Here is a 24,865-nt window from a genome sequence, read left to right as displayed (position 1 = left end):
TCGATGGCGCAGTGACTCGGCCGGGACGCTAGGGGCGGGGCGGCTGACCAATGTTTTGCTGCTGGTGGTGAAACATGAGTTTAGTTTGTGGCGCAGTGTTTCCTGTAAATCACATGGAGGCTGTAGAAAACCTGTATTTAGATACTGGGGGAGCGAGCGGGGGCAGGAAGAGGAGCGCAGCATGGCACCATCCTGGGCCTTTCTAACGGCAGTGCTAACACTCCAAGGTGAGGCCTGACTTTCCCTCCCTCCAGCTCTTGGTTCTTGGCTTCAGGCACTGGCCGCCATTCCCCCCCCCCCCCCCCAACTCAGCTGGGATCAAACTCTGAGCTTCCCAGCTTGGAAATCAAGTGGACGACACCGCCTCTTTTTAATTAAGCTGATGTTTGTCATTTTAATTTTTATTTTACTCAACTTAGTGCTCAAGTGTTAAAAGGATTGTGGCTTCAGGGTTTTTCTTCCCATTTGGACTCAAACGTGTATTGAACACGGACCTGTGATTAAGGACAGAAAAATGCCAGGCTACTCCCCACCCCACCGTATCAAAGGTGGGTTTGGAAATAGACCCTTGTTCAGACCTGAAACCACCTCTGATGACAGACCTGTTGTGTATTTCTAGCCTTATTTTTTGTTTTAATTTCAGATTTCCAGTAGTTGCGGGGTGTCTTTTTATTGCGTATTTACTTAATAGCCTTAGATGAAGGGTTTGGAAACGATTGCTCGGCAAACATTTCTATTCTCTCGCCTACAATTTTTCCATCTGCCCTTCAAGTGATGCTCCAGTTATCTGATGCCTCACCGTGTGTGTCAATGTAGATTAGAGGGCAAACCCAATTAATCCCCATTTAAATATTAGCTTTGACTTTACTAGAGCAGGTGTATCTTGTGTTGTGTGCTGAGACGCAGACGTTTTCCCTGCATCCTTCCACTCAAGACTTTTCTTTTTCCCGGAAAGTTTTAGTGTGAGATGACAACAGCATGGGCGATAGGATGGGGCCAACAGTTTATCCCCTCAGCCAGTGAGATTTAAGGGTTGAAAAAGAAACGGTGTGAATTATTGAGTGGGTGAAATAGATTCAGATCAGCTATGGAAAGTGAAATAAAGAGAGGGACAGAAATATTAGATTCAAAGAAATAAGAGACCGAGGAAAAGTAGTGAAAACATCACTTAAAAGATTATAAATCTCAGGAGAATTTGCTACGTGTGGGACTGAAACCCCACGGTTAAGGCCATTCAAAAACTACAAAATAAATTGGTGAAAATATTTCGGGTAAGAGTGTGAAATTTTAATAGGGACACGTGAAGTGCAGTGATGCCAGTACAATGTGAGTGGTGTTGAAAAAGCTCAGGCTGAAATTGAGAGAGCTTACGTTTTTAGTTGACCCAACTTGCCCCATTACAGCAGAGCATTGATCAACAAAGCAAACAGAAATTAGATCCACTTGGCTGGAATGGAGAACAAGATGTAGAAGGTCATGCTAGAATTATAGAGTGCTGTATCCAGTTTGCATCACCATGACACAAGGAAACCATTCCAATCCTAGCATCAGACAATTGAATCAATTGGAAACTCTGGAGAAACTTTAGTTTTTTGGCTTTGAAAGGTGATTGAAGGTCCAGAGATACATGATGGTGGTCATAGTGGAAAAGCTATGACAGTAAGACAGCAGAATATGGGTTCAAACTGTTAAAAGGCAAATTAGAATTGATGTCAGGACGTTTTCACGAATGGAGTCAACTTCCAGGTAGGGTAGTAGGGACGAAAACTTGGAATCATTTAAAAACACCATGAATTCTAGATGTTAAAATAGGCCAAGTGGCCTTCCTTATTTTCACTTGTCTGCTGGCCACTGTATCACTCACTTATGGTACATTTTAATGTAACTCAGTCATGCATTTATTTTGTTTCTCTTTATAGATTTGGTAATGCTGCTGATCTTACACAGTTTATTGGTGGAGATCTTAGTTTTTATGGATCAGCCTATGTATGACCTTTGTAGAAAGAAGGTTGTTCATTAGGAAAATTAAGTGAAAAGAGAAAATACTAGGAAAATACAATGGGTTGCTCTGAGAAATTGAGATTTTGTATGTAATCCTTCATCAAAATTAACCTCGAATTCTGTTGAGAGAGAATCTTTTTTCAGATGCTGATTGGTCTGTTATGCTTTTCCAACATATTCTATTTCTAATCAAAGTTTGCGAGGGTTTTTTTTAAAAATCCCTACAATTATTTATTCAAATACTGTTAATCTAGCTATCATTGAACTGGACAGTTTTGAGTCTACATACATAAAATTAGTCATGTGGTACATTCTGACTTTGAATCCTGTGTAGCAGCATCATACTGCCCATATCTTACACTGTGGTTAATAAGGGATAGGTTTGCTTTAAAAGCAAACTATATATACTATGAAGCGATGCTAATAATGAAGTTAAAGCAGTATTGCAATCTTGAGTTTGTGCTGATATACATGCCACAAATCACAAAAGTGAAGTTATGTATCACAGCAATTCCAATTACTTCTTGTAACTCATTACCAGCCATTGAATGTTCTGGTTGAAATTTGTTCCGTATGGCACCTGTCAAAAACTAGAAGCAGTTTTTTTTTCAGTCTGCTTGTAATGCTGAGTTTGACACTTGCCTTGGTTTCTGACACTCAGGAGTTGAGAGTTCAGCATAGAAATCTTTTTAAAGAAATACTTGGTAATTCTGAAACTAATTTCTCTTAGTAATGAAATTGCAAGCACCTTCGCTGTCTCCTCCAAAGTCATCCTTCTCAGTCATCCACTTAAATCTTTGCAGGGCAAAGTCATGCATGAAACATCTTATTCCACCACCCACTGATCTCATGTTTGACGTAAATCAGCCGAAGAAGATTGCTTTCATTACTTGTATTGTACTTGTTTTCACTTCTGCGCCTAAAGAACTGCTGTACATTACATGTAAAGACTAATGTATGTAGACTCAGATTGTACACTAATTTCAATTCCGCTAACAAGGTGTCCTTTGTTATTGCATGTCCACTATAAATAACAGGGAGCACGATGTATTTTGTGACCCCTCAATTCTATAGCTATTAACTTGATCGCTTCACCCATTATAATCTGATTCAGGTACACAAGTTTATATATTTGATATTGAGCACGAACTGCAGTCGTGGTACTTGCATTTAATCTAGTTTTGTTCAAAGGTAAAATAGATAGATTATCAAGATTGAGCAATACAACATCAGGTACCATTATCAATGTAATGTTTTGTGTGTTTTCTCCTTGGCACATGCAAGAACTGTAGTCAAAATTCAGGCATTTTGGTTGCATTTTGCAGTAGCAGTAACAACGAAACTACAATTTATACTCGTGTAATAGTCAATCTCATGTGAAAGTCAACCTGTGATTTGTAAAAGTTGACGATTGTTACCAAAAGGCATGCGGAGTTGGGAAGAGAGAAGCCATTGTTTTAAATGTTAAGGCTACAATTGGAAAGGCAAGAGTGAAACCAATCAAATACTTCTCAATGTGAGTAACAATCATAAAAAATAAACCCTGGTTGTCATAAAAGTTACAAAGAGATAACTACAGTGATGGGTTAGTAACAGATTATAAATGTTGATTTATTTTCCTTTTAAAAAAGGAAAGTCTGGAACTTTCCATAGTGCAAGACTAGAAGGTGGACTCACTGAAAAACTGTAACCAAGGAAGGATATTTTATAAAAAGCAGTAGAAAGACAATTTCAGGCTAGGTTTTTTTTTTGCCAGCAGTATATGGTTAAGATTAATGAGCAGAGGATTGGGTTTCAACAGTTTATATAACAGACTTCAGCTCCCTTTTATGATGGGTTGAATACTATTTAAATGAATTTAGCAATTCATGGTATTGGGGGAGCATTTTAGCGATAGCGACCACAACATGGTACAGTTTAAGTTTGTTATGGACAAAGAAATAGACAAGTTGCAAAAAAATGTTTTGGATTGGGGGAGAGCGGATTTTAGTAAAATAAGGCAGGACCTGCCCAAAGTAGACTGGGAACAGCTACTTGTGGGGAAATCTACAGAGGAGCAGTGGGGGGATGGGGGGGGGGGGTTCAAGAAGGAAATGGGGGAAGGTACAGGCTCAACATGTTCCCTCTAGGGTGATAGAAATGAGTAAAAAGCCCAGAGAACCATGGATGACCAGAGATATTCAGGTTACGATGAGAAGGAAAAGAGAGGCTTTTAGCAGGTACAAGGGAAGCAACTCAGTGGAGGCATTAGTGGAGTACAGAAAGTGCATGGTGGAGCTTAAGAAAGCAATTAGGAGAGCAAAGAGGGGATATGAGAAAGCTCTGGCTGGTAAAAGTAGGGAAAATCCCAAGATATTCTATAAGTATTTCAATGGGAAGAGGATAACCAGGGAGAGAGTAGGGCCCATAAGGGACTGAGGGGGGTAACCTATGGGTGGAGCCAGATGACATTGCTAGAGTGTTGAAAGAATACTTCACATCCGCCTTCACCCAAGAGAATGAGGATGAAGGTATCGAACTCGGGGAGAGAGACTGCGAGATTCTTAAGCAAATTGATATAGAGAGTGACAAGGTATGGGAGGTGTTGGCAGGCTTAAAAGTGGACAAATCTCCAGGTCCAGATGATTTGTGTCCCAGACTGCTGAGGGAGGCAAGGGAGGAGATCGCAGAGGCTCTGACCCAAATTTTTAATTCCTCTTTGGCCAAGGGGGAGATGCCAGAGGATTGGAGAACAGCTAGTTTGGTTCCACTATTTAGGAAGGGTTGTAGAGGTAAGCCAGAGAACTACAGGCCACTGAGTCTCACGTCAGTGGTAGGGAAACTATTGGAGAAAGTTCTGAAGGAGAGAATCTATCTCCACTTGCAGAGGCAAGGTTTGATCAGGGATAGTCAGCATGGCTTTGCCAGAGGGAGGTCATGCCTAACAAATTTGATTGACTTTTTTGAGGAGCTGACCAGGTGTGTAGATGAGGGTAGTGCAGCTGATGTAGTTTATTTGGATTTCAGCAAAGCCTTTGACAAGGCCCCACATGGGAGACTTATAAAGAAGGCAAATGCACAAGGGATACAGGATAATTTGATAAGGTGGATTCAAAATTGGCTTAGTTGCAGGAGATAGAGAGTGATGACAGAAGGATGCTTTAGTGACAAGAAGCCAGTGGCATACCACAGGGATCTGTGCTGGGTCCCCTATTATTTGTCATTTATATAAACGACATAGATAACTATGTGGGGGGTAGGATTAGTAAGTTTGCGGATGACACAAAGATTGGCCGGGTGGTTAACTGTGAGGTTGAGTGTCTTGGGCTACAGGAAGATATAGACAGGATGGTCAAATGGGCAGATAAGTGGCAGGTGGAATTTAACCCTGAAAAGTGTGAGGTGATACATTTTGGAAGGAGTAATTTGACAAGGAAGTATTCAATGAACAGCATGATAATAGGAAATTCTGAGGAACAAAGGGACTTGGCATATGTGTCCATAGATCTCTGAAGGCAGAGGGGTGGTGAAAAAGGCATATGGGACACTTGCCTTTTATCAATTGAGGCATAGATTACAAAAGTAGGGAGGTCATGTTGGAGTTGTATAGAACCTTGGTGAGGCCACAGCTGGAGTTCTGTGCGCAGTTCTGGTCACCACATTATAGGAAGGATGTGATTGCACTGGAGGGGTGCAGAGGAGATTCACCAGGATGTTGCCTGGGATGAAACATTTAAGTTATGAAGAGAGGTTGGATAGACTTGGGTTGTTTTCGTTGGAGTAGAGAAGACTGAGGGGGCGACCTGATCGAGGTGTACAAGTTTATGAGGAGCATGGATAGGGAGCAGCTGTTCCCCTTAATTGAAGGGTCAGTCACAAGGGGACATAACCTCACGATGAGGCGCAGGAGGTTTAGGGGGGACGTGAGGAAAAACTTTTTTACCCAGAGGCGGTGACTGTCTGTAATGTGTTGCCTGGGAGGGTGGTAGAGGCGGGTTGCCTCACATCCTTTAAAAAGTACCTGGATGAGCACTTGGCCCATCATAACATTCAAGGCTATGGGCCAAGTGCTGGTAAATGGGATTAGGTAGGTTGGTCAGGTGTTTCTCACATGTCGGTGCAGACTCAATGGGCCAAAGAGCCTCTTCTGCACTGTGAGATTCTGTGAATTCCCAACTTCCTAGCTACTGGAGGTCACCTTGTCCATTCACTGTGACCCAAATCAAGCATGCATGTCGACCCCTCAAACATCAGCCATGTAATAGATGACCCATGACTTTTGTCCTTAAAAAGTGGCCTTAAAAAAAATTTGACTTTTACACAAGTATATACAGTTTCAGCTTTTTGCCATCATTACTGGTCTGAAACGAAGAACCACCTCGGGAGTTTGCACATGTGCTGGAAGCTCAGTAACTGAGAGCTAGGGAGTGAGTACGCCTTCACTTTATCAGTGCACTATTGCTATTAATCTTGGTTTTAACTTGATCCTTTAGAAAAAGAGGAAGAAAGGGAATGTTTCTTTTTATTTGAAAATCTTGTTAATAAACAAAGTCTCTGCTTGTTTAGAGAAGATCAAAACCTTTGGAGTTGTTTAGTGTTTATTACTTTGAAGTACATATAAGATTCAGTGACTTTTATTTATTTTGACAGCATTTGGAGAAATACAGATGCCTACAAATATGCAGATTCATGCTTTTAATCTAAAGTATCTGCTTAAATGGGATGATGTGCAGAGAAGCAATTACAGTGTGAACTATACTGTGCAGTACAAAAGGTAAGCCAAAAATTATTACTATTTCTAAGTTGTCTTTTTACACCCTTGCATTTCTGTAACAATTCTCAGATATAGAAAGACATCTTGCAGCACTCTACGGTGCAGAAACGAAGGTGGAAATATGTGCCAGGGAAGAGGGAAACAAACATGAGTAGGGACCAAAGGATATTGAAGAGATGGGTTTTCCAGAGGGCGTTTGGGGAGAGGGATTAACAGAGGGAGTTCCAGAGACCAAGTGATTAACAGATATCAGTAGTAAAGTGAGGTCAGTGAGGAATGTGTTGTAAACTGCTTTGGAGGAGCATAAGACATTAGCACATGCAAATGGCTGAAATGATCATTGAGCTGGGGTAAGTTCAAGCCCATGGAGGGATTTGAAAACAATAGAGAAAATCTTTAAAAATTTATTGGGGCACATGGAGACAGTGGAATTTGATCAGAGCAGTGCTGATGGGAGTGCACAACTTTATGCAAGTTGAGGATATTTTATTTATTGGGTGAAGGCAAGAAGACTAGGAAGAAGAAACTGAAGAAGTTGACCTTTCAGGTGATAAAGGTGTAGTTTAGGGTTTTAACTGAGTGGGAAAGAAGCAGTGATGCAGTTGTTTGTACCTCAAGAATATGTGAAGAGCTTTCTATTGTGTGTTTTTATTGTCAGGCACAGCAGTTTGCCTGTGTTGCCTATGTAGTAAGATACTTACGCTGCAAACTATTTCAGTTCATTGACCAAGCTAAGGATTGATCTTCCTGCTTTGAAAGGATGCATTTAAGCAGACCTTATGAATGCAAAATTTATGAGAGCTCACAACTTGACAGCAAAAAGAGCATATGTGTTAAATTTTTCATTTACAACTTAATTGTTTTCTTCCTAATTAGTACATCTCTTAATGGTCAGAATCAGATCTACCTTAGGCTTTGTTGCAAAGTAGTACAGCTAGAATAGAAATATCAATAAACCAAAGGATGAAACCCAGTAGATTCTGGTGATGAGAAAAACCATATGGCAAACTCTGATTTATGTTGAAAGAAATTTTTCCTCTATACAACCCAGTGAAAACTGATGACATCTCATACTGGTAGTGGTCAGACAGTTCTAAACAAATGAGGATATGAAGAGCTGGTGAAGTGAATTAGAACAGCTATGGTGTCAACTCAAGTCTCTGGTTTCTCATCATTAAGTATTCTCCTTAGTGTTGGGTGCGTGGGATTATTATGAGAAATCACTTGCTTCCCTTACTCCCTTTGCACCTAGTAAGCCCAATGGGAGTTAGTGGCATAGTGGTAATGTCACTAGCTTAGTAATCCAGTGATTCGGGCTAATGCACTGTAGGCAACAGGTTCAAATCCCACTGCAGGTGGTGGAATTTAAACTTAATTTGAGTATTGCTGAAAAAAGACACACATTGTCGAAGCTTTTCACCTTGCCCCTTTCAAGACAATTCACAAGAACACCAAATATAAAGTGAACAACTATTTATACTTCATGAAAAGAGAATACTGATTGATAGAGGTTTTGCCATGATGAATGCACCAGTTAATTGATGATTGACAGTTAACTGTCAAGCTTTGTTTAAGTTCAGACCAGTCAGGTTGACTCTGGTCAAGGCAATCCCCTGGGGATTTATTTAGTTGAAACAGGAGCAATGTGTGTACATGTTCTTTCTGTCTGCGAAGAATGGGGTCCTGTGTATTAATATATGTAGCACGTAGCATGTGTAACTCTTTCGAGTACAAACCTGTTTCCGTTTGTTTCAGATGAAGTTACATAGTTTGCCATTGTGAGATTTGAACTCTTGATCTTGGGGTTACAAACCCAGTACCATAACCACTTGGCTATTTAGGCCAAGCCACGTAGCATGTGTAAGTGCACCACACTGCAAGCCTGACTGATTATTTTAAATTAGTCATCAGCATAATTCTTAGCACACTCAGGGTTGTTTAGCAAATGTTGTCCAATAGTGGAATCACATCTAATGTTGGACACTGTTTTGAGTTTTGCAAGCACGAGCTGGCTGGGAATGTTCGGTACCTTCCTGTTGCGAACACCTGAAGTAACATGCTGTTAGATACAGTATGCCAGTCTTTGGGATGTCCAGTCTACATACCTAGCATCACACCAGCACTGAAATTCATGACTGGCAGATTTGCTAGAGCAATACTGGAGTAAATGGGAATAAGGGGGAAAACAGTACGCTGGTTGGAGCCATACCTAGCATAAAGGAAGATGGTTGTTGGAGGTCTGTCATCTAGGTTCCAGGACATCACTGCAGGAGTTCCTCAGGTTAGTGCCCTAGGCCCAACCGTCTTCAGCTGCTTTATCAATGACCCTCCTTCCATCATAAGCTCAGAAGTGGGGATGTTTGCTGCTGATTGCATAATGTTCAGCACCATTCACAACTCCTTGGATACTGAAGTAGTCCATGTCCAAATGCAGCAAGACCTGGATAATATCCAGGCCTGGGCTTACAAGTGGCAAGTAACATTAGTGGCACACAAGCGCCAGGTAATGACTATCTCCAACAGGAGAGAATCTAACCATCGCTTTTGGACATTCAATGGCATTAACATCGCTGAAACCCCACTATCAACATCCTGGGGGTTATGATTGACCAGAAACTGAACTGGACTAGCCATATAAATACTGTGGCTACAAGGGCAAGTCAGAGGCTACGAATCCTGCAGTGAGTAACTCGCCTCCCGACTCCCCAAAGCCTGCCCACCATGTACGTGGCACAAGCCAGGAGTATGATGGAATACTCTCCATTTGCCTGGATGAGTGCAGCTCCAACAGCACTCAAGAAGCTTGACACATTCCAGGACAAAGCAACCTATTTGATTGGCATCCCATTCATGAACATTCACTCCCTCCACCACTGTTTACCATCTACAAGGTGCACTGCAGGAACTCACCAAGGCTTCTTAGACAGCACCTCCCAAACCCATGACCACTACCATCTAGAAGGACAAGGGCAGCAGATGCAGGAACACCACCACCTGGAAGTTACCCTTCAAAGCCACTCACCATCTTGACTTGGAAATATATTGCCATTCCTTCAGTGTAGCTGGGTCAAAATCCTGGAACTCCCTTCCTAACAGCACTGTGGATGTACTTACACCACATGGACTGCAGCGGTTCAAGAAGGCAGCTCACCACCATCTTTTCAAGGGCAATTAAGGATGGGCAATAAATCCTGGCATAGGCAGTGATGCCCAAATCCCATGAATAAATTTTTTTTAAAAGGACCAAACAGCACAAAAGGTTGTCTGTTTTTGCTGTAATGCTCCCAGGCTAGCATGTAGATATGTTTTAATTCCTCTGATTTTTACATCTGTGAACCTGCCTGTCAGCATATTCTATTCCTGAGTATAAAAGGTTTGTGTAAAATATATTTTCAATTTATTCAAACTTGTGTCCTCTGGTCTTGCTAGACTACGCCGTGCGGAACAGGTAAACTACACAATGAACGTAAATATGTAAGTATGTGTGTAAAACTTTGTGAGCATGCTAAAAACATAATCATGATAGTAGAACTGACCTTTAATAATGGTGTGGGTATAGTACTCAAACTGTAATTTCCTAAACTAATTTGCATGCCTGCGTTTTCAATACTGTACCCTTTTCTATATCTGGAAGTGTATTTCCTATCTCATTCCTCCTCCTAATTTTTGGGGTGACTTATTCTGGCAATGGTCCTGACTAGCACCTATAAGGTTCACCATGAACAACATGAGATTGGCTTGATGCTTGGCATTGCTATTTTGCATGTTATTGAATGAGGTTGTACTTGCCTTAATGTTTCTTCAACTTGTCCGAAAAGAATGCTAGCCTTTATCCATTAAATGTAATCAAGTTTATCATTTTACCATGATCCCCAAAGAGACCATAACTAACTATAAAAAGAAAGTTGAATTCTCATAGACCATTTTAAAGGATCAGCTGACAAGATTTCAAGGTTTACAGTTGTTACCCAAACAAACTAACTGAAAGCAACATTGATTAAACACTATTTTAGTGGGCAACTTAATACTTCAAACTACAGAACAGAACTTTACCTTTTTACTTTTAAGTCAACTGAAAATCCCAGGGTCCATGGTAAAACTCACTCTGCCCCTTAAGTAAACACTCACTTCTCCAATATGAACGATTCCAATATGATTCTAAGCTCCTAATGCTTTCTTTCCATTCTTTTCCTTTCCTAGCCTGATAACTTTTCATCCCAGACCTGTCTTTCAAAGTGAGTGTTTCTCCAGGAGATTCTTCCTCTAGCGCAGGCTAAATCTTCCAGTCTTGTTTCAAATTCTCAAGAACTTGTTCTCTTCAATCCAAGCACGAGCTACCACAAGCATTCCTGCGCAGTGAACCATAGAGACTTTTAACCTTTAACTGTTCTCTCTCTCCCGATCCTGTGCCTGTGTGTGAGAGTTTTCAGAAATACCTTAAAAACCCTTCCCCTCTCAAAGCTTATCTCCATGGCAATGTGAATCACAAGGACCTTGAATCCAGGTAGAAATGCTAATTAGCTATTCTTTAGACCCCAACTCTATTCTACCTTGGAAGTAAATGGACAATTTAAAGTATAACTATTTAGAACCCAACATTCTCAAGACCTTTCTGGGATTTTTGGAGACTAGCAGTCTAACCACTGTAAACACAGGCACTGCTTGTGTTACACCTTCTTTCCAGCAAAATAACCCAGGCCTCCCTTTAACTTTGAACAGCCATGTCACACAGGCCTGTTGTTAGGCAAAGTTCAGAACAGGTTACATAACCCCTTTCATTTTTTCCTAAGTTAAAAACACAGCCCCAAAACATCATAATCTTTTAAATATTATATTTGTAGCAGTTTACAAAATTGTTCCTTGTTTCTTCTTAGCTATGTTAGAAACTGGACAGATGTGAAGGGATGTGAAAGCATCAGCCATACAGAGTGTGATTTCACTTCAACAGACATCCTCTTTTTTGGACAATATATCCTCCGCCTACAAGCACAAAGAGGGAATCAAACATCGGCCTGGTTGACTTCATCACCCTTTATTCCCTATAAGCACAGTAAGAAATTTTTTAAAAATTCAAACCATATTTGGCCCCCCTTGGCTTTTCACCTCTAGGATCTGAGATCAAGCCTAGACAATTCTGGTGGGATGCAAACCTCTCCACTAGCTTCGAGGATCCTATATCAAGTGCATATTCAGTATAAGCCAACATTATTTTGTTTTGTATCTAAAGCAACAAAGTTGTCTGTGATACTTAAACAAAGATGTTTCAAAATTATTTAATATAGGATTTTGCAGCATAACACATTATGTAAAGTGTATTTTTATAGGTTCCATCTGTGAATGTTTAAGCTGAACACTTAAGTAAATTATTCAGTTTAACTTGGCATGCCATGTGTTGCTTTTTAAAAGTAATTTTGTGCACATCAAGATTGAGGAATACTAACCTTTTTTCAATGTGATACGAACACTGTGCCCTAATTAAAGTATTATGCACTATCAGCTCAGATAAGTTATGATTAGATGCAAAGAAAAAGTTCCTTTAGTCTGCTTCAACCTCCAAAGATACTACTTCAGTATATTGTTTTTCCATTTGCTGCACTATCCATTCTGTGACCTATCTGAGTAGGATTGACAAATTAGGAGTACTTTGGGTCCAAAATGATTTACCATGTTCATTTCACACCAGAACCTTTGAAACCATCAGACTTCCTTGTTGGAAGGTTCTGAGCAACACCAAATGTCACTCAACCTCCTAGTTGAGCTGAGCAGATTTCTTTATCAGTGGCGTTTTCATGAGAACCTCAGAGTTGGTCAAAGGTAGATCTTCAACTCAGCTGTTGTTTGTAATGCTTTCATTATGTTGAAAGTTAAATGTCTTCTCGAGCACTTGATGATAAATGACAGCTACTGGAAGCACACAACAATGTGGGCATGGTAGATTAGCCTGACTAGCCTTTGACCTCTGTTCACCCCAACATTTTTGCAGTTACTGATTTACTTAACCACACCCTCATCTCTACCCTTGCCATAGTCCCTTCTAAAGGCATTAACCTCACTTACCCTGGCCATTCCCCCAATACAGCCCTTACCTCTGATTCCTTAAGTTCAAGGGATGCAGTTTTGAACACACTTGGTGGACAACTGGCTTAGCCATTCACTGCCAGATCTGTCTGACCATAAAGCATTATCGAATCCTGCTTTCCCCTCCTGGCACCCATGTTTCCTGATATTGTTCATGGTTCTCTTTCTTCAGGTGTTGTATCTCTCTCCTATGAATCTGCCATCATCACCCCTCCTCAAAAAAAAAGCCCACTGTCCTTGCAAACATTCAGCCCATCTCCAACCTTCCTTTTCTCTCAAATCCTTGAATGCGTTTTTGCCTCCCAAATCCATGGCTGTCTTTCCCAGACCACCAATCCATCCATTTACGTTTCTGCCCTGCTACAGTTCTCATCAAAGTCAAATGGCATCCTATGCAATTGTGACAAAGGTAAAATACCTCCCTTTGTCCTTTTTGACCTGTCTGTAGCCTTTGGCACTGTTGACGACACCATCCTCCAATCCCTCTCCACCATCCTGCAGCTGGGCGAAACTCCACTTGACTGGTTCCATTCTTATCTATAGTAGTCAGAAACTATCTGCAACAAAGTCTGTCCTTGGCTTCTCCTATTTTTCATCTATGTGCTGCCCCTCGGCAACATCATCCAAAAACAGTGTCAGTTTCCACGTATATGCTAACGACATTCAGCTGTACCTGACTACCACGACCATCTGGAAATGGTTTACATTGTTCATTTCACACTGGAAACAGAAAATGTTGAAAATACTCAACAGGTCAGGCAGCATCTGTGAATAGAGAAACAGTTCACGTTTCAGACCAGTGACCTTTCATCAGAAAATAATTCTGACAGTGGGTAGATCTGAATTTTTGAACTTCTGACTAAAATGGGTAATCAGCTAGGATCAGGTTGTAAATAATAGGCTTGTGAGAGTTTTATAATAAGATTTAACATAGAATGGTTGAATCATTCGTGTTCATTATTCATGAGAGAAGGTGCTGATTTTTTATTTAAAATAAAAACAGAAAATGCTAGAAAAACTCAGCAGCTCTGCCAGCATCTGTGGAGAGAGAAACAGAGTTAATGTTAAGAGTCTGTATGACTCTTCAGAGCTCAAGAGAAGTAGAAATATGATGGATTTTATACTGTTTAAGAGGGGGTGGAGCAGGTGGAACGAGATGGAAGGTCAGGGATAGGTGACAGCTAAGGAGACATTGACAGAGATGTTACAGACACACGACAAAGGGATTGTTAATGGTAGTGGTAAAGAATAAGAGTTATTTTAATGTTTTATTTACCTGTTTTATATGTGCTAACTTATTGTAATTCTGCAATTGATCATTGTATTAAAACTTCTCTTTAAATTACAGATAAAATTGGTCCTCCATCAATAAAGGTGGACTCAAAAGGCAGTTTTCTTAATGTCTACATCTTGGGCCCCGAAACGGAAAATCATCAATCCATACAGGAGGTTTATAAAGATATTAAATACAGGATAACTTACTGGAAAAAACATTCTCATGAACTTAAAAATGTATGTTCCAAGAAGCAAAATTGTATTATAACGTGTTAACCTTGTATTAGAAAAGTGAACAGTTCTCTTACCCACATCTATTAATGGGTTATGGTGCTTTGGAACACAAGTAAAGTTTCTTTATATTAAAAAAACACAAATATGTATTTATTCATGTTTGAAATGTAGGATGTACCTTTGTTAGAGTTGTTCCCTTTAGGGGAGGAGTGGGAAGCCAGAGCAACAACAATTTGCCTTTTATTATATCATGCCTTTGAAGGTACTTCACAGGAATGTTTTCAAACAAAATTTAACACTGATGGGGATATTTGCTTGGTCAAGAGGTAAATTTTAAGGAGTTTCTTAAAAAAGAAGAGACAGAGAGGTATAAGAAAGGAGTTCCATTTTTTTAGCACCTCAACAGCGCAGTTGACAATGTGGAACAATTAAAATCAGGAATGCACAAAAGACCAGAATTGGAGGAGTACAAAGATCTTGGAGGATTGTAGGGCTGGAGGAGAGTACTGAGATGGTGGAGGCCGGAGCTGAGGTAGTGGAGGAATTTGAAAGCAGACATGAGAATTTTAAAATCATGGCATTGCTCAATAAAGAGCCAATGTCATTCAACAAGCACAGGGGTAATGGTGAACGGAACTTGGTGCAAGTTAGGATCCAGGCAGCAGAATTTATGTTTATGGAGGGTGGAAGAAGGAGGGAAAATTTGGCCAACCATTATCCTAAAACAGGATGGAATAGTTTAAAAACTGCAGATGCTGGAAATCCAAAACCAAAACAGAATTACCTGGAAAAACTCAGCAGGTCTGGGAGCATTGGCGGAGAAGAAAAAAGTTGATGTTTCGAGTCCTCGTGACCCTTCAACAGAACTGAGTAATATTAGGAGAGGGGTGAAATATAAGCTGTTTTAAGGGGAGGGGGTGTGGTTGTAGGGACGAGCAAGCAGTGATAGGAGCAGATAATCAAAAGATGTTACAGACAAAAGAATAAAGAGGTGTTGAAGGTGGTGATATCTAAACAAATGTGCTAATTAAGAATGGATGGCAGGACACACAAGGTACAGCTCTAGTGGGGGGTGGGGTGGAAAGACTAACAGGGCATAAAAGGTATAGATTTAAAAATAATGGAAATAGGTGGGAAAAGAAAAATCTATATAAATCATTGGAAAAAACAAAAGGAAGGGGGAAGAAACGGAAAGGGGGTGGGGATGGAGGAAACTGGAGGAACAACACCTCATCTTCCGACTAGGCACTTTACAGCCTTCCGGACTGAATATTGAATTCAACAACTTTAGATCTTGAACTCCCTCCATCCCCACCCACCTTCCGTTTCTTCCCCCTTCCTTTTGTTTTTTCCAATAATTTATATAGATTTTTCTTTTCCCACCTATTTCCATTATTTTTAAATCTATACCTTTTATGCCCTGTTAGTCTTTCCACCCCACCCCCACTAGAGCTGTACCTTGTGTGTCCTGCCATCCATTCTTAATTAGCACATTCGTTTAGATAATATCACCACCTTCAACACCTCTTTGTTCTTTTGTCTGTGACATCTTTTGATTATCTGCTCCTATCACTGCTTGCTTGTCCCTACAACCACACCGCCCCCCCACCCCCCCCCAACTTCTATCTGCCCCCACCTTAAACCAGCTTACATTTCACCCTTCTCCTAATATTACTTAGTTCTGTTGAAGGGTCATGAGGACTCGAAACATTAACTTTTTTCTTCTCCGCCGATGCTGCCAGACCTGCTGAGTTTTTCCAGGGAATAGTTTATGTTTGTCATCTGGAGTGGTAATTGAGCTAAATGAAGTTGATGGTGCTAATAAAAATAGAACTATTGGACTCCATCAGAACTAATATTTTATTACGGTGTTAAAGGAAGTAGCTACACAAGTAGTGGATGTACTGGTAGTAATCTTCCAAGAATCCTTAGATTCTGGAAAATTCCCAGAAGATTGGAAAGCTGTCAATATAACACCCTTATTGAAAAAGGGATGGAGACACAAAACAGGTAACTATAGTTAGCTTAACATCCATCACTGGGAAAATGTTAGAGTCTATTATAAAGGATGCTATAGCATAACATTTAGAAATGCATAATATAATACTGCATGTAAGGCTACTTAATAAGATAAGAGCCCATGATGTTGGGTGTAGTATGTTAACATGGATAGAGGATTAGCTGACTAATAGAAGACAGAGTTGGGATAAGGGGGGCATTTTCAGGATGGCAACCTGTAACTAGTGGAGTGCCACAGGGATCAGGGCTGGGGCCGCAATTATTTGCAATAAATATTAATGACTTAGATCAGGGAAGTAAATGTACTATCGCCAAGTTAGCGAATTACACAAAAATAGGGAAGGCAAGTGGCGAGGATGGCATAAACTGTCTGTGGAGGGATATAGACTGGTTAAGTGAGTGGGCAGAAACTTGGCAGATGGAATATAATGTGGGAAAGTGGGAGGTCATGCATTTTGGCAGGAAGAATAGAGGAGCTGAATATTATTTAAATGGAGAAAGCTGCAGCACAGAGAGATTTGGGAGCCCTTGTGCATGAATCCCAAGAAGCTAGCATACAAGTTCAGCAGGTAATAGGGAAGGCAAATGGAATGTTGGCCTTTATTTCAAAGGGAATAGTATATAAAATTGGGAAGTCTTGCTAAAACTATACAAGGCACTAGTTAGGCCACACCTAGAATACTGTGAACAGTTTTGGTCCCCTTTATCTAAGGAAAGATATACTGGCATTGGAGGCAGTCCAGAGAAGGTTCACTAGATTGATCTCAGTTATGGAGAAATTTTCTTATGAGATGTTGAGTGCGTTGGGTCAGTACTCATTGCAATTTAAACAAATGAAAGGTGACCTTATTGAAATATATAAGATTGTTAGGGGGCTGGACAGGTTAGGTGCGGAGAGGTTTCCCTTTGTGGGAGAGCCTAGGACCAGAGGGTATATTCTCAGCATGAGGTCTCCGAAGGTAGTGAATCTGTGGAATTCTTTACTGCAGAGGGGTGCAGAGACTGGGTCATCAAGTATATTCAAAGCTGAGATAGATTTTTAATCAGTAAGGGAATCAAGGGTTATGGGCGAAAAGCAGGAAAATGGAATTGAGGGTTATCAGATCAGCCATGATCTCATTGAATGGCGGAGCAGACTTGATGTTCCGAATGGCCTACTTTTGCTCCAATGTCTTATGGTCTCATTTATTTTTAACAAGATCAAGGCAATTGGGCCCATAAAGCCTGCTTCATCCAGTTAACAGACTTTCCAAACCCCAGCAATGCTATCTCTTGAGAAAAAAAAATCATGCCAATTTCCCAAAACAGTTGAGTAAGCTCTAGGAGATTGTGGCTGCTCATAATTCCTACAATTGCAGCTAATTAGCAACTTAGAATAATTCTCCTTGGCCACTGTGTGAAGTTGAACCAGGCTATTCACAAACATGGCATCCTTTTTGACCAATATGAACTTCTAACTCTATCTATCCCATCACCAAGACTGCTTACTTCCACAAACATAATGTTGCCTATGTCTGCCACTGCTCTAAAGCTTTCCCCTGCCCCTCCCCCACCCCCACCAGCTGGCCTTCCATCCTTCGCCCTCCATAAACTTAAGCTCATCCAAAACTCTACTGCTCATAATCTAACTTGTATTCATCTATCCCCATGTGCTCATTGACCTAAATTGGATTCCAGTCTGGCAACCCCATAGTATTACAATTCTTTGTTATCCTTGTTTTCAAATCCCCCCATAGCCTCAGCCCTCTGACTTAATCGGAACAGTAAGAAATTTGGATTTTTAACTTAAAGGAAAAAAGAGAGCGCTGGAAACACTCAGCAGGGCAGGAAGCTGTGGAGAGATAAACAGTTAATGGACCTGATTTTAACTTTGTGTAAGTGAATGAGTTTAGAGTTAAAACCAGTGTTTCAGGTTGATGACCCTCCATCGTGTTTAACCTGTCTAATCTGAAAGTAGTCAATCATGCCATTTTTTTTAAACTTTAATCAAATAACCTTTAATGTAAATAACCTAACTATTTGGAACCTATCCAAGTAATTAAGAGATTTAGATCATCCTGGTATCCCTCCTGTGTCTCCTCTCCAAAATCTCAGTATCCTTCACTATGTGCAAGAATCAAAATTGGACTTTGTAGCCCCAAGTGCAAATATTGCCTGAGCCTTAAATAGTTTAAGTTTACATCTTGCTATGGTTGATTGTTGTTCCAAGTAATACAAACTAAATATAATTTTCTTTCTCTCTTTCCAGCTCGTGCTACTTTGGTACCTTTTAAAGAGCCATCAACTACAACCCCCATATTTCTTTCTTAGTATTTTATTTTGAAGTGCAGTCACTGTTCCTATGTTGCAACAGTCACTATATTTCAAAAAGAATACTTCATTAGCTGTAAAGTGCTTCCAGATATCCTTAGATTGTGAAAGATGCTATGGAAGTGCATATCTTTCATATTGGTAGACATATCTGTTGTTTCCTAACTTCAAGTGCATATCACTGAACTTGTCTGCATGAATTGATAAATATAAACATATTTTCAAGACCACATAATTTCCACCAAGACTGCTGACTTCTAGCTCTGCTGTTTGTGTGTTGACAGGATTGGACCTAGCTGTGTCGTCCTGCCGCCACTCTTGAGATTAAGAAACATGTTAGCATTCACTTTATAGTTCCAGCCATTTTATAGTTTTCATGGGTATATTTTCTGTTTTATTTATTTCCATACAATAATTTTACTCTGACTGCATTCCCCCCTCGGTTTTAGTCCCCAAAAATATTGCTAAGGACTGGATTAAGATGATGCAAACTAATTTCACTTGGAAACATTCCAGCTGTCAGGACATTACCCATCAGTATGTCATAGTGATGTGATTGCTCACCAAAATGCCCTTCCATTATTCTGTAAAATAAACTTGATAATGCCTTTTTTTTTCCTAGTCATGAATGCCGTGGGTTACTAATACAATTTTGTTTGCTGGCCATACTCCCCATAGGAGAACACAATATTTCTGTTAATGTGTCAGTTTAGGCCCTTATCTGTTGCTATATGCGCTACAGTGCTGACTGGTTGGAATGCAGATATATCACTCTCAAAAACACTGCACGAAAACAGGAAATTGATTTAAATAAACTTTGCAGGGTCAAATGCTTTTAACCTAATTAATGTATTAAACTAATCCTTTGGAGAGGTAACATAGCAAACTGTGTTAAAATTCATGTATAATGCTGTATTAAATTACTTAATTACAGATGAAAAACAGCACTGGTAAATCGATATCATTGAAACTTGAACCTTGGATCTCATACTGTCTGCATGTTCAGGTTGTCAGCGTTATATATGGTATTGAAGGACAGCTTAGTCGTGTTGTATGTGAAAAGATTAAAGGTATGCTTTTAATTATTTACATTTTAAAATATTAGTAGTAGGTTGCATTGCCTACCTCACCCTTTTACCTTGAGGTGCATTTCATTCTCTTACTTTTCGTACTTCCATACCAGGTTTCATTTCCTAGCTAAATGATTGAGCAGGCCACTGTTCTTGTTCAATAATTTCATACTGCAACTTTTTTGAGCTATCATTTCATCTGGATTCATGAAAGAACATACTGGCTTTGTTATGACAGTGAAACATTCTTTTCAACTAAATCATATGATCTTCCCAGTTGAAGGGAGGAGGCTTTGCTGGGGGTTGCCTGGTAACTCAAAAATTTGTTTCAAAGGATTGGCACTCGACTTAGCCAGCCTTGGTCAGATTGTCAGCTGGAGTATTAAAGAGAAACCCAATTGGAAAGAACAAAAATTGATTATTTCAGCCTCCTTGAATCATCCAACAAGCTGGCAGATTACTTTGTTACCATTCGCATCACTATTGCTTCATATTATGCCTAGACACTCTTACCCTCCATTCTGAAGGAAAATCTCTCACGTTGAACTATGCATCCAGTGGTAGTGGAGTGTTTTGCCGTAACATAATTTGATGATACATTATTGTCTCATATGCTATTTTTGCCTCTGTAACATCACCCGACTTCGCTTTCTTAGCTCATCTGCTGAAACCTCATTTATGTCTTTGTTACCTCTAGACTAGACTTTTCCAGCCCATTCCTGGCTAATCTCCCACGTTCTGTTTGTTAATTTGAAGTCATCCAAAGCTCTGCTGCCCATGTCTTGTACCAATTCCAATTCCCCTATTGCCCTTCTCACTGACTTTGACTTAGATTGGCTTCCACTCAAACAGCTTATTGATTTTAAACTTCTTACTCTATTTTCAAATCTCTCTGTGGCCTTGCACACCCCCCCCCCAATCCCCCTATCTCTTTAACCTCCACTAGTCCCACAGCCCTCAAGCTATCAGCACTCTAATTCTGGCCCCTTGTGCACCCCTAATTTTAATTGCTTCACCATTGGTGGCTGTGCCTTCGGTTGTCTACACTCTAAGCTTTGGAATACACTCCCTACATCTCCATCCCTTTATCTTACTTTCCTGCTTTAAGACATTCCTTTAAGCCTACCTCCTTGACTGAGCTTTTAGTCATCTGACCTAATATCTCCTTATATGACTTGGTGTCATATTTTGTTTTATAATGTGCCTTGGAAAGGTTTATTATGTTAAAGTTGCTCTATAAATATAAGTTGTGAAATTATCAGGAAATAGTGACCATAAGTGAAAATGTAAAACTGATCATATTTTTATTTTTCTAAAGGTACTATTCAATTGTGGCAGATTGGTGTAACCTTCATTGTCTCACAAGTGGTTATTTTTGGTGTGGTATTGGGATGCTTCTTCTTTGTATATGGCACATACAGATGCATAAAGTATGCCTTCTTTCCTCCACACATTTTGCCAGAGCATTTACAAGAGGTATGTGTCCTATTTCAAATCTGCATGTTGAATTTTATTTTCAGAATAAAACTTTTTAAAAGAAGGAAAAATCTGAAGTCATGGTGCAAACTATTTAGAAAATTAATGCAGGTTTATGTAAATTGCATTAAACATTCTATTTGGATTCATAGTTATGGCACATTATTTACATGATTTAGAGTTTTGAGGACTTTTTCTTACTGAGTACAGTCTAGTCTTGGTGTGTTGACGTCGATCTTGAAAGGTTCCCCTCCAAGCCACTCACCATCCTGACTTGGAAATATATCGCCGTTCTTTCACAGTCACTGAGTCAAAATCCTGGAACTCCCTTCCTAACAGCACCGTAGGTATACCTACACCATATGCACCACAGCAGTTCAAGAAGGCGGCTCATCACTACCTTCTCAAGGACAACTAGGGATGGGCAATAAATGCTGGCCCAGCCAGCGAAGCCCACATCCTGTGAATGAATAAAAAAAAAATGGCATTTAGGGTCCTGATTTCATAAATTTAGATTTCATAAATCCAGAAACCCCAATGCCAAACAGCTGGAGAGGGAGACTGTCAAAATATATGGGGAATATTTTTAAATGCAAACCTTTGGAGTTGGTGGTCGTTGTCCCAGCATCTGACCTGCAACTTGGTCACATCTAATTCATGGCAAAAGGTGAAAAACACAGGCATGTTTGCTTATCTAGAATCTACTTACTTGTAAGATGCTGATCTTGGTTTAGTTTTAGCATTCTCGTTTCTAAATCAGAAGGTTGTAGAGTCAAGCTCCACTCCAGAGGTTGGAGCACATACACCAGAGTGTTGGCCTTTATTATCACTGAGGAACTATTGTGCTGTTGCAGGTGCATTTTTCAATTGAGGTGTTACACCAAAGCACCGTATGCCCTTTCAGATAGAAATTAAAGATCTCAAGGTACTACTCTCAGAAGAGCAGGGTGTGCTGTTGGTGTCCTAGCCAATTTATTTTCCTAAACCAACATCACTAAAATAGATTTGATCCTGTATCTCATTACTGTTTGTGGAACCTTGCTCTGAGCAAATTGACTGCCATAGTTCCCTACATTACAACACTGACTACCCCTCAATGTATGCTTTATTGGTTGTAAGGCACTCAAGATGTACTGGGTTTGTGAAATATGCAGTACGAATGGTAGACTTTTCCTTTTTTTAAAGGACACAATCTTAGTTTTGTATAAATTGTTACAGCCACCCATTACAGTCCTGTTTATTGCCCTCTTCCCTTTTGTTTTACTGTTGCAGTATTTCAGTGAACCTTCCCAGAGTGCCTTCCTTAAGCTGCCATCTGAAGGAGATGTCGAGGAGTGCTGCGACGAGCTCAAGGTCATTCTTGAAACCAAAAGCTTGACTTCATACTCTAGTTCCTTAACTTTACCAAATACTGGGAATGAGAAAAATGATCAAAGTGGTCAAACCAGTATAGATTCTGGACAGTTTTCTAATGGAGGAAGTTCCAAGAGTGATGGTACTGAAGAATTGGAGGGAAGAACGTTAACAGAATTAGATCTACATAATGTACTTTTGTGATTAAAACTTCCATTGAGCCCCAACTTTGTTTTTCAGATAAATGTTTGCTCAAGCTGCCATAAGCGAGTGTGTTTGAGAGAAGAGTTGTTCCTAGCTTATTTCGTGTTATGGTGCTCAAATGCTTTTAATATCAACCTCCTAGGATTTGCCATTGACCAGAAACTGAACTGGACTGGACCAGCCATATAAATACTGTGGCTACAAGAGCAGGTCAGAGGCTAGTGATCTTGAGGTGAGTAACTCACCTTCTGACTCCCCGTAGCCTGTGCACCGTCTGCAAGCCACAAGTCAGGAGTTTGAAAGAATACTCTCCACTCTGGATGAGTGCAGCTCCAACAACACTCAAGAAACTCAACATCGTCCAAGACAACGCAGCCGCTTGATTGGCACCCCATCCACCAGCTTAAACATTCACTGCCTCCATGACTGATGCACAAAGGTAACAGTATGTACCATCTACCGCATCCACAGCAGCACCTTATCAAGACTCCTTCAACAGGCACCTTCCAAACCAGCAGCCTCTACCACCTAGTGGGACACGGCAGAAGATGCATGGGAACATCACCTGCAAGTTCCCCTCCAAGCCACGCACCACCTTGACTTGGAACTATATCGCTGGCACTGGGTCAAAATCCTGGAACTTCCTCCCCAACAGCACTGTGGGAGTATCTACACCACATGGACTGCAGTGGTTCAAGAAGGTGGCTCACCACCACCTTCAAGGGAATTTAGGGAAGGGTGACACTTAACTGGCCTAGCCAGTGCTGCCTGCATCCTGTGAAAGAATATTTTTTTAAAGTAATAACTTAGTTCATTGTAACAAATTGTTTCTACCACTCAATTGACAGACCTGTAACCATTGCTACTTCACCTTAGTATTATACAGGCTGAAATGCCCACTTTAGGTATAAATCAAGTTTCTAATTGCACAACTGGATCTTTTTCATAGCTAAGGTAGACGTGATATAAAAATCAAATGCCTCTTTTATTTGTTAATGCAGCCACCATGAAACTGACTTGAAATCCTAGACAGAGGCACTGTTACTGTAGGAGGCGCAGAAGCTATGTCAAAATATTTTCATGTAATTATGTCACATGTTCAGTGTTAAAGTAATTTAAGATTTTTTTAAAATATGTAAGTATCTTAATTTTGCTATTGCTGATAGAATCCATAATGTACTGCCTGAAATTCAAAAGGGAATTGAATAAATATCTGAACGAATAAAAATTCAGAGGGCTGTTGGGAAAGTGAGATTAATTGGATAGCTGTACCAAAGAGCCAGCATGATAGGTCATATGGCTTCTTTCTCTGTTGGTATCACTGTTAGATTCCATGACTCCTTCAGATAATGCATGTTGTCGTACTGAACCATAAGGAATGGCAGATTGTAGGCCACTACCTGTTTCCTGTTGTGTGAACCCACCTCAGCCAGGTTACCAATGAAATGTTCCAATGTGCTTCCAAGTGCACAAGAAAGGGAGGGAAAAAGAGTCTTGTTCCTGTTTAGGATTGCTGTCCTAGGGCATATATTGAAAGGTGTGTGAGGAAGAACAGAGGGTTGAATCAGACTTTAACAGAACTCCAACCTTGGAACAATAGCCTTCCTTATCACAGCCGTATTGGATGTGCCTTGGAGAAAAATGAAACTTTAAAACAATGTTGTCAGGGATTCTAAACAGTCATCAGTGCATGCTCCATTGTAATGGATCAAGAATTTCCTTTCATGGGGTGTGCAAGAATAATAGAATTTTCATCGTGTAGTTTCAAGCCACTTATTTTTCAGATCACGTCGATTTAAACTTTTGGAATTCCTCTGTCAATCTTGTGCACTCCCCACCAAGGCCTTTTTCCAAGAGGGGAGAAAGTTCTCCAAGCTCAGTTTATAATTAGTCCATTTTTTCACCCTGTTTTCTAACAAATCGGGTCTATTTACAGTCCATTTTTCTTCTGCCCTTTATCGAACTGTTGTCTTCTTGCTGAGGTGCAGATTCATGGACACCAGTTACCGTGCTCAGTATTGTGCTCAAGTGGTTACTGTTCATGATTGACCTTAGACAATGACTGTCAGTGAACTGGGACATCAAACTAATT

General features: G+C 40.2%; 1 protein-coding gene across 4 annotated transcripts; it reads left to right on the top strand.

The window, feature by feature from the left end:
- On the top strand, nucleotides 1-24,005 carry LOC121290403 (interleukin-10 receptor subunit beta-like). 4 transcript variants are annotated; one of them, XM_041210824.1, is made up of 8 exons: nucleotides 5-227; nucleotides 6,631-6,754; nucleotides 10,184-10,228; nucleotides 11,629-11,804; nucleotides 14,181-14,344; nucleotides 19,605-19,740; nucleotides 21,059-21,216; nucleotides 22,489-24,005. In XM_041210824.1, exons 1-8 carry the CDS (start codon nucleotides 182-184, stop codon nucleotides 22,771-22,773), a joined length of 1,134 nt encoding a protein of 377 aa, XP_041066758.1. In that variant the 5' UTR covers nucleotides 5-181; the 3' UTR covers nucleotides 22,774-24,005. The 4 variants fall into 4 exon arrangements, with proteins under 4 accessions (XP_041066761.1, XP_041066758.1, XP_041066760.1 ...); XM_041210826.1 differs by lacking the exon at nucleotides 5-227 and adding an exon at nucleotides 416-548; XM_041210825.1 differs by lacking the exon at nucleotides 5-227 and adding an exon at nucleotides 768-1,746.
- Nucleotides 24,006-24,865: the final 860 nt, after the last annotated feature.

This window comes from Carcharodon carcharias, chromosome 18 (genome assembly GCF_017639515.1).
Source record: "Carcharodon carcharias isolate sCarCar2 chromosome 18, sCarCar2.pri, whole genome shotgun sequence".
Classification (NCBI taxonomy): domain Eukaryota; kingdom Metazoa; phylum Chordata; class Chondrichthyes; order Lamniformes; family Lamnidae; genus Carcharodon; species Carcharodon carcharias.
This window is presented reverse-complemented; position numbering and strand designations above follow the sequence as displayed.